At 46.9% G+C, this 10,745-nt stretch overlaps 1 protein-coding gene across 4 annotated transcripts in view; it reads right to left on the reverse strand.

Annotated features, from left to right (window-relative positions):
• Positions 1-9,939, reverse strand: part of TUFT1 (tuftelin 1) — a 33,975-nt gene extending 24,036 nt beyond the window's left edge. Inside the window, exon 1 of one of the 4 annotated variants that reach the window (XM_005610130.4) lies at positions 9,377-9,939. In XM_005610130.4, coding sequence (XP_005610187.1) covers positions 9,377-9,436 — 60 coding nt within the window. In that variant the 5' untranslated portion in view covers positions 9,437-9,939. The remainder of the gene's footprint in view (positions 1-9,376) is intronic. The other 3 variants (XM_014739936.3, XM_001492357.7, XM_003365031.5) reach the window with 3 other exon arrangements.
• Positions 9,940-10,745: the final 806 nt, after the last annotated feature.

The raw sequence follows: 10,745 nt of genomic DNA on the forward strand, positions 1-10,745 counted from the left end.
AACCCTTTGACTCAGTAATTCCACTTTTAGGCATATGCCCTATAAAAATCCATGGACATTTGCCAAAGATACGTGTAAAACTGCAGACAGCAATACTATTCACAATAGTTAAAAACTGGAAACGGCATAAATATTCTCTAGTAGGTGAGTAAGTGAATAAAGTATGGTAACATTCACACTATGAAATACTACAATGCTGATAAATAAACCTCTACAAACTGACTCAAAATGATCTCCAAGATATGTTAGGTGTAAAAAAGCAAGTCATGAATTAATTCATAAAATATGACTTCTCAGGGCCAGCCCTGTGGCCGAGTGGTTAAGTTCATGCACTCTGCTTCGGTGGCCCAGGGTTTCACTGGTTCGGATCCTGGGCGCAGACATGGCATCGCTCATCAAGCCATGCTGAGGAAGCATCCCACATGCCACAAATAGAAGGACCCACATCTAAAAATATACAACTATGTACCAAGGGGCTTTGGGGAGAAAAAAGAAAAATAAAATCTTAAAAAAGAAAAAAATATATATATATATGACTTCTCATTTAAGTACATATATATTTTCTCAGAGTATTGGTAATTGCCAACTCCTGTGTACGTATAGCTATTGTTATGTGCCAAGATCTATTAGGCCCTGTCCTTTACATGTATTAACTCATTTAATCCTCAGAAAAATGCTATATGGTAGGTATCATTACCAACGTTCCCATTTTAAGGATGAGAAAACTGAGGCACAGAAGTTAAGTACTTTGCCCAAGATCATATAACTAGTAAGGGGCAGAGCCAGGATTCAAACCCAGGCCCTGTGGCTCCAGGGTCTGTGCTCTTAGGCACCATGCCACATAGCATTTCTTGAAAGCAAGCACACTGGAAAAGCACTGAATTCATACACACTAAACCAGAACGGCAGGGGAATAAAGGGACTTTCGGTCCATATATTTCTACAGTGCTTTAAACTCTAGCAACAAAAATGTATTTGTGCAAGCCTCCTGTAATAAAATATGTAAATAAAGAGAAGGAAAGGAAAAGTACTAAGCTTGGAGTCAGAGGTGGGATCTGAGTCTCATTAACATCCATTAATCCTTGAACAAATCACTTTCTCTCTCCGGGCCTGTCTTCTACCTGCAAAATGGGAGTGATAACACCTACCCTGTCTACATTTAGGAACAATGTAGAACGTGCTTCGCAAACCACAAATCACTGCACAAAGGTGAGACAGCATTACTTTCCCAAGGAGCTCTAGAAAGCCTGCAGCGGTGGTGGGGGGTGGGGGGAGACAAACTGTCTAAACGGAGCCTGTGAATAACTCTAGGGTTCTCTCTGCATCTCAGCCTCCAAAACCAGAGAATCCAGTCTGCAATCCAGTCCGCAAGCCCAACCCAGAGCCAAGGAGGGAAACCCAGGCCCCTCTCTGTTGGGTGCCCCTGGTTGTTTCTGGAGCTGGAGTGACCTCAGGGCTGTGAGCAGGCTCCAGGGAACTTTAGGAATACCCCAAAATGTCTAGCAGGGTGATCCCCACTGGGGACTCTGAAAGGCAAGATAGGGAGTGGAGCGTTCTCTAGGGAAAAAGGAACAGTGCTAATCACAAGGTAAGCAGCCTCTAACCTCATAAACATTCTTGGGGAGAAGCCCAGCCACCTCCAAATTATAGGCAGCCTCTCCACTCTGTTCAAACAAATCTGCAGCTGTGACTCACTCCACAGAGCGGGGAGGCGGTAAACACATAGCTGAGGGTTAGAGATCAAGGCGCTAAGGAGAAGTGATAAGGAGATAAACAGGAGGCCCCAGAGGTTCTCACACCACAGGCTCACGTGAAAAGATGGGAAAAGATCTTTGGGAAAATATGTTTTCCCAGCTCCTACTCCACAGGCTGCTACAGGGGCGCCACAAGAACTATGTGGCAAGTGAGTGTCAAGGGTCTTCCTAAGAGGAAGTAAGGGAAGTGGAGATTGCCCCTGAGCTGGGAACCAGCATCCTTAATTTACCTTCACCCTATAACCTACTCCTCCATCACTCTGTCCCTCAATCCTGTCCCCCCTCCCACCCGAAATACATGTGGTCTCATACACTACTGCAGCAGCAGCCACCTTAATTTCCCCCCTCTGAAAAATGGGAATAGTCAGTCACTTGAAACACTGGCTCCCAAGAGGCCAGGATGAGGACAGCCCCAATAAAGTCAAAGAAGAGGGCCACTTTGAAAAAGAGACGCAGACACTAGCCATTGGGAGGGAAAGCATATCAGGAGCCAGTGTGCACAAATGTGGTAAAGGGATCCAAGGGGATACGGACAAAGCACTGGCTTCCTCTGCTACTAGAATGAGAGCCACACAAGGACAGTGGAGGAGGAAGTGACAAGGAGGCTGGGAGAAAGAAAAAAAAAAAAAAAAAAAAGAGGGCCAGATGAAGTGGCTGGGGGCCTACTCTCTCAACTGAGACTCCCAACACACTCAGCTTGCAGGTTTCAAGTGCCCTTGGTCCTGCCTTCTGCAGGGCTCTCAAGGACAGAGATGGCCCTTTGTTGAGTATGACACAAAGAATCATTCCAGCTCCTCCCCACAGATTAGCCACAAAACAGGTGTTTGCTTTTTGTCTGGCTACCTGCCCAGAGGCATGGGCTGGACAAGCTCTATGCAGAGGCCTGACTCGGGTGATTGAGAGGTGAAATGAGAAAAAGGGATTTAGGGTAGTACCCTAAATGGGGCAGCCCTTCTCATTACCTGGAGACCTGGCACAGGAAATCGCTGGGGCACAACAGTGGGAGTGTGTACAAAGAGGGAGGTGGGCTCCTGGACTCTCAACCCTGAAGGAGACAGAGTGCCCTGACCCCTCTCTAGTCTCTGAAAACTTTGCTTTGTGATTTTTGCTTTTATGCCCCCAGATCCTAGAAAACAATTTCCTTTCTCTTCCTTCATCTATCCATCCCCATTCTACTCTATATTTTCTTTTCCTCTTCCTACCACTGCTGGCCAGGCTTAAATCTGAGTGACCAGCCTCCCTGGCACAAACCTATTCCCCCATCTAAACCTCCCCAACCCTTAGGAAACAAAGGTATTTCACAAGACTGCACTGTGACCCAAAGAGGCATGTGGCATAATTACCAGCAGGTGGGGAAGCTCCTCCCACTTGCTCTGAGCACACGCGTTTGGAACCAAAACCATCTGGGTGCACATTCACCCCACCACCACCCTGGAGAAACATGGGCAAATGTTGTCACCAAATGCCTGGTGATTGGGTAAGCCTCCTTTCCCAGATCCCCTGACAGAGGCCAGGATTCCCAAAATTCCAGGCAGGCTTGAAGACATCAGCTGTAGTGCGAAAGTAAGAAACTGGCAATGAATGGGGGAGATGGAATGGTGTGAGGAGGAATTTATGGGTTGAGCTTAGGGCAGGTCTCATGAGTGGAAGGAAGAGGCAGTCACCAAACTTGAAAGGTTCCTCTGCCCAGGAGTTTCTTCCCCACCCAGGTGTCACAAAGCCAGGGCTTCCAACATTTTAGAACTCATTCATTCCTTTTGAGTAAGCATCAATGACTCCAGATGAATCCTCTTTTAAAATGCAAATATTCTGACCCAGCAATTCCACACCTAGGTATTTTTCTCCATGAGAAATGAAAATATATGTCCATACAAAAACTTGTAAACAAATGTTCATAGCAGCATTATTCATAATAGACAAAAAGTAGAAACAACACAAATGTCCACCAACATTTGTTCATGATGAACATATGTGATGATATATCCATACAACGGAATATTATTCAGCCATAAAAAGGAATGAAGTGATTCAGGTCACAACATGGATCAACCTTAAAAACATCATCCTTGGGGGCCGGCCACATGGCAGAGTGGTTAAGTTCGCGCCCTCTGCTTCGGCGGCCCAGGGTTTCGCCAGTTCAGATCCTGGGCACCGACATGGCACCGCTCATCAAGCCACGCTGAGGCGGCATCCCACATGCCACAACTAGAAGGACCCACAACTAAAAATACACAACTATGTACCGGGGGGCTTTGGGGAGAAAAAGGAAGAAGAAAATCTTAAAAAAAAAAAAGCATAGACAAATTGCAGAGAAAGAAAGTAGACTGGTAGTTGCCCAGGGCTGGGAGGAAGGGGGAAATGGGGAGTGACTGCTAATGGGTCAGGATTTCTTTATTGGGTGATGAAAATGTCCTAAAATTGACTGTTGATGACTGTACAACTCTGTGACTATACAAAAAAATATTAAATTGTATACTTTAAATGGGTTATTTGTATGGTATGTAAATTATATCTCAATAAAGCTGTTATAAAAAAATAAAGTCCACAGTAAGCCTTCAAGAAATCACAGCTTTAGTTTAAAAAAAAAGGAATGGGGGCTGGCCCTGTGGCCGAGTGGTTAAGTTCGTGTGCTCCGCTGCAGGCGGCCCACTGTTTCGTTGGTTCGAATCCTGGGTGCGGACATGGCACTGCTCATCAAAGCACGCTGAGGCGGCGTCCCACATGCCACAACTAGAAGGACCCACAACTAAGAATATACAACTATGTACCAGGGGGCTTTGGGGAGAAAAAGGAAAAAAAATAAAATCTGTAAAAAAAAAAAAAAAAGGAATGAGGCTCAAAAAAGACTTAAAATTAAACTAACTCAGCTTCTGAGGTCTTGAAGGAATAACACCTATTCCAGGGTAAAGACAAAGGTTCAGACTGCAGCTGATGAAAAAACTCCAAACCCACCCAGGGATTGAGAGAACCTTTCTGGCCAGGACTGATCAAGATAAAAAATTAGAGAGAACGAAAAACATGCACATATTCCAAGGAAGGGTAACAGTGATAGATTACTTAAGGGAATCGCCTTATCAAACAGCTCAGAGAATCACGGAACACTAGCTATCTTGGCCATGAGGTCAGGAAAAGGAGGAAAAGGAAAGGAGACCAGAGGGAGACGCGAAAATACGAATCTTGCCCATCACTCTCTCTAAGACCAGTCCTGGCTGAGTTGGGACTAGCAAAGATTACTCAGGTCTTCACCCTGGGTCTACCTACAGGCCCCTTCTCATCCTCAAGACCCTCCACCGGCAGAGGAAAGAAACAGATAAGAACAAACAAATGTCAACATAATGAGAAGGAGCAAAGCTTGACCAGACCAGAGAGAATTCCCAGACTCTTCTTCCATCTCTTGGCCAGGGGTCCCAGGGGAGGCTAAAACAGTCTAGTCTAAACCAGTAAGTACCAAATAGAAAATAATAGCCAACGTCTGGGCACTTACCATGGGCCAGGCACTGTGCTTAATATTCCATATGTAATATCTTATTTAATCCTTACAACAACCTTAGGAGAAGGGTGCAATTATTACCCCTGTTTTACAGAGGAGGAAAGGAAGACTGAAGAGATTAAGTAATTTACCCAAGTGCTCTTGGGCAAAGCACACGCTGGAGCCCTGACTACAGCCCACTGGGTCAGATTCCCAGGACCAGGCTCTTAACCATAATGCTATTAACAGAAATCACAACTGAGCCAAAAATTGTAATGTAATTACACTGGGAGGATGGGAGAAGAGAAAGGGAGCATGTAAGGGGTGGAAGTATAAATCTTCCTATAATTCCTACAACAGAGGGTCAACAGATGTCTAAAATTGCTAAATCAAGAAGTATCACTATAAGCATATTATTTAGACGGTAAATTTTTTTTTTTTGGAAAATTAGCCCTGAGTTAACATCCGTGCCCATCTTCCTCTACTTTATATGTGGGACACCTGCCTCAGCGTGGCTTGACAAGCGGTGTGTAGGTCCACAACCGGGATCCAAACCAGTGAACCCCAGGCCACCAAGGCAGAACGTGTGAACTTAGCTGTGCCACCGGGCCGGCCTCTATAAGCATACTATTTAGAAACACAGCAGTAAACACCAGACAAAAGAGCTAGAAGAGTTGAAAGTGGTTACTTCCTGGGGCAGAGAACTGCTTGCTATTTTCTTTTAAAAGCCTTTTGATATTATTACATCTTTTTAAAATAATACACATACATTCCTTCGATAAAAAATGATTTAAAATGAAAAAGAAAAAAATCAGAGATCATCCAAACCAAAGTGTAATGTGAACCTCTGTTGCTTTCGCCACAGAGCTTCCACCCTCCTCCACCGGTAACAGCACTTGGGTCTTGCTTTGGAGAATCTCCCTCCTTAACTGAGTAATCTGGTGGGTCTGTCAGTCAAGGCACCCCAGCCTGCCCTGGCCAAAAGGGGCGAGGGGCCAAGGGCACCCTCTCCCTGGAATCTTGAGCAGAACGGCAAAAAGACCTAAAACAGTTGGAACCAATTCACCCAGAAGCAGAAACCCTCCATTCAGTCCTTCCACCTACCCAGGCCCCAGAACTCCATTGTTTCGCACCTTTTAAGCTTTCCCTTAAACTCTGTGAGCTGCCCCTTTCCTTCTAATAAATTCCTCTTCTGCTTAAGTTAGCTGGAGTCACTCTCTGTTGCTTATAACCAAAGGAACTTAATGGGAATGTCCAATAAAAGTGTTTGAGGTTTATTCATGCCAGTATAACTTACTACAGTGGCTTGCAAACTTTTTTGACCTAAGAAATGCATTTCACATCCCAATCCAATATGCGTACACACATACATAATATGTACGCACATACATAACTGAAACAAAAGTTTTGCCAAAAATGTCTACTCTAACAGTCTGAGAGTGTTAATTCTGTCTCTTTTTTTAAAGACTTTATTTTTTAGACTAGTTTTAGGCTGACAATGAAATTGACAGGAAGGTACAGAGATTTCCCATGTATCCTTCTCCCACACATGCATAGCCTCTCCCATTATCTACATCATTCATCATAATGATAGATTTTTTTTACCAAGGATGAACCTACATTGACACATCATAATCACCCAAAGTCCGTGTAGTTTACCTTAGGTTTCACTCTAACAAAGCGAATGGTGTTGTACATTCCATGGGTTTGGACAAAGATATAATGACATATCCATTATAACATCACACAAAGTAATTTCACTGCCCTAAAAAATCTTCAGTGCTCTGTATTCATCTCTCCTCTCCCCTTAAACTCCTGATCTTTTTACTGTCTCTATAGTTTCACATTTTCCAAGGTGGAATCTATTTCTTTTTTAGTGCTGGTTCTGACCCACCAAGTTGATTTCAGATCCACTAGTGGTTATGATTAGCAATTTGAAAAACACTGGCTCCTTGTATTTGCTGCATCTGCCTCCAATAATAAAAACCCAGAGAGTATATAAGCCATATTTCCATGCCCATGTGTGGTGCACTAAGGCACGTGGCCTGGCTGGTAGGGAAACACCAACAGAATCCCAAGGTCCTAAGTCCCACTAGGAGACACCAGTCAGTTAAACTGTCTACACTGCTGGAACCAGAAGAAAGTCTGTTCATTGATTTATTCACTCACTCACTTTGCGCATGCACTGAGCACTCACTCAAGGGTGTGAATATCCGACAGGTTCCTGGGGATTGTCCAGAGCCATAAATTCTATCTGTAGCTGGCTCAGAGGAGAGGAATCCAGGACAAAGCTTGTCTCCTGACTGATTGATTGTTTACCATCTCCTCCCCCTCCTTAAGAGCTCAGGAATGTCTCTAAGAACAGATCTGGGCAATGGTTATTTCCTTCCCGCCTTTGAAGTAAAATAACTCTCAAGTCCAGCCTAGAAAGAAGGAACCAAAGGCAATTTCTGTCTCCCCCTTGTTCTAGAGGTTTCTGATTAGCTTCAAACTAATTTATGGCTGGAAACTGTCTGAATTCCTTGCTCACTATTTTCCTACCGGCTCTTTCTGACCCACCAAACAGCAAAACATCAAGGAATAGAAGAGGGTGTCAGTTCATTCTCAACACTGCCAATGCCTCAGTCTTAAGACCCTTCTGGAACTCTTTTCTACAGCAAGCAAAAAGAAGCCCAAACACCCCTCTCCTTTATTTTTCTCATACCCTTTCTCTGCATCAACCATTCCAAAACAGTGAGCAAGAGGAGTAGGACTGGGGGCTGACCCAACAGACGATGGAGTTTTCCTGTCTCTTCAGTGTCTCACAGCTGGGGGAGTGCCAGGCTACGGAAGATGAGGGACTGGGGGACCGGGGTTGAGCAGTAGCAAGACCTATACTGTAATATGGTAGAAATACTCACAGGCTGCACAGAAATGGAGAGAGGACTGTGAACAGAATTAAGTGATCATCTGTACCCTAAACTTGAAATGAGGAACTATTCCACAAATATTCTTTGAAGAAGAGAGATAATCCAGGTGCAGCTGGGTTGGCTATCTAAGGGGCATGCTGAGACAAGGAAGATGGGAAGAGAATCAGATATAGAGTGGAGGGAGGGAGAAAAGGAGGGATACAAACTCCCCATCACTTTGGCTCCCATTTCACTCTCACTCACAATAGCTTGGAAATCGATGAAATAGTACACACCCATTCTGGGTTAAGTTCGCCAGTAAAGCCTAAAAACACTCAGCCACAAGTTACCCTCCTCTGCCTCTCCTGAGGAAAAATCACGTGGTCAGCTTGATTGGGGAGGAGAACAGGGACAAGGAGCCAGAGAGGAAGGGGAGCAGGGCAGACGGGCTAGCACTGGAGAATGTCCCTCTCTCCCCCACCCTCACTCCGTCCAGAAGCCCTCGAGAGGGTCACTTCTCTTCCCTTCTTAGCCCAGGTTCCGACATCGCCTTCATCAACTTGTCCCGGGCTTGGAGGCTGGAGACGGAAGCAAAACCAACAAACCGTCCCAGGAAGCTATCGGTTTGCCGATAGGGGGAGGGGAGAAGGAGAACTACAAGTGGAAGGAGAAATCCCAGCAGAGAGATGACCCCTAGCGAAAGGTGAGTTTCTGGCCAATCTCGGCGTACTTAGAGTTCCACTCGCCCCCAGCTCCAGTCCAAGCCCTAGGATCTCTCTCTACCCTTGGTCTTGTTTGTTACTGATCACCCAAAGCACCATGCAGTTCTTTGAAGGGCCTCTGAGGTCACCAGGACCCACAGAAAAGCCTAAACCCCCTCGTTGGGACCCAAAGTCAAAAAGAGCGCAGGGATCCCATCCCTGGAGCTCATTCTTCTACGACCCAATCTACCGCCTACACGACGCCTGACTGGCGCGCACCGAAGACCGGCGCCGAGTCCCGGGCAGGAGCTGCAGTATCCTCCCAAAGGGCAGGGACGCCCCGAGACCTTGAGCCTCAAGAGTCTTCATGCCGCGACTCCCCAGGACTCCGCCGCGCGCCGCGGGGCGGTAGAAAAGGAGAAAGAGAAGCGCCGCGAGAAGCTGACCGCACCGAGCGCGGAACCAGGTGGTGTCGGCGAACTCGGCGCAGGGCTTGGGAAGGGCGGAATTGGAAACCGAGAAGACCAAGGTGGGAAGGCGCACGGTGCGGCCGCTGTTTCTTACCGCGGTCTGCCCCTCCGGGTGCACGTCAGCCAGGGTACACCAGTTCCGCGTCCCGTTCATCTTCTTCCCCCGAGGGTCGCAGCACTGAGGCTAACCTCTGCCCTGAGGTCCGGCTCCTACTAGGCCAGTGCGCGCGGAACCGCCCCCCTTGTATAGGTGCCTCAGGGGCGGGGCCTGGCAATAGGATACGCCCCTAGGACGCCATTCGCCAACGAGGGGGAAGGCGCGTGACGGGCGTGGCCTAGAGGCCTCAGGACCTGCCCATCGGCCCTGGCTCCGACGTACGTGAAGGTGGGGCTTGGGAGCTCCCCGAAGGTGCTTAACTCAAGTTTTGTCTACGGTCTGCGGTTGTACCTCAAACATTCACATTAGTCTTGCCGTCTCCTCCTTTCAGCTCCAAGATCAGCGTTAGTAAGACACAATCCCCTACCTGCCCCTAGAGGAAGAGGAGTTGGAAAAAGGCTTCCATACATTCTTCTCTCCCTATACATAGGCCGCACTGTAGGCTTTGTGAGGCCCAGCAAAGCTTTCCTCCACTGCATAGGCATCAAGAGTAGGCTCACTCAGACTAGCCTAAGCCAGTCTGGCAGGTGCCCTTCCCTGGCAAGAGGCCCAGGCCAAAGTCAAAACCAGCTTGGGTCTGGGTGGGGCTTGTTTTGCAGAAGCTATTATAGCAAAGCTGCCCTTATATGGATAGGAGAGGCGGAACACATTGCCTTAAAAGGGATTTGTATTCTTGAGAAAAGATGAGCCTCAGCTTCTCCAATGGTATTTGCTCCCCAAGCCCAGGTTAGCATCTTAAGGGCTTAGGAGAGAGGATAGCCAAGCAGGACCTTGGAGCCTCTTCCAGCCCAGCTGCTCTCTGCAGGTGGCTGCGCCACTGGGCTATGGTCCACACGGATGGCACGCGGGAGGAGGTCTGATGCACTCTCGAGTGGGCAGAACCCCTGAATCTGGCAGTAGGCTCTGGTAAACAAGATCCCTCTTCAAGGCAACACAAACACAGGGATGACAGAAACTTCCCTACCTCTCAGGTAGGAATGGATGGGGGTCTTTGTGCCTGCAAGGTGAATGCTGGGGATATCCCTATGCCCCAAAGGAATAAAACCCAGTTCTTCTCTGTCTCCTCTAACCCTCAAAGGCATTTACTGGCCTTGCTATTCCCAGAAGGTTGTTTAGGAGAGAATGGAGCTGCTATAAACACTTCCACATTCCCTAGGTTCCATCTGATCTGTTGTAAAGGGCCTTTTAAAAGTGAGGTGAAGAAAACACCAGCTTTGGCCTCTAAGTTGTACGCTTAAAATGGTTTCTGCATAAAACCTGGACCTCCAAATAAGCCAAGAAAAAGAACGAGAAGACAAGCCAAGAA

This window comes from Equus caballus, chromosome 5 (assembly GCF_041296265.1).
Source record: "Equus caballus isolate H_3958 breed thoroughbred chromosome 5, TB-T2T, whole genome shotgun sequence".
Classification (NCBI taxonomy): domain Eukaryota; kingdom Metazoa; phylum Chordata; class Mammalia; order Perissodactyla; family Equidae; genus Equus; species Equus caballus.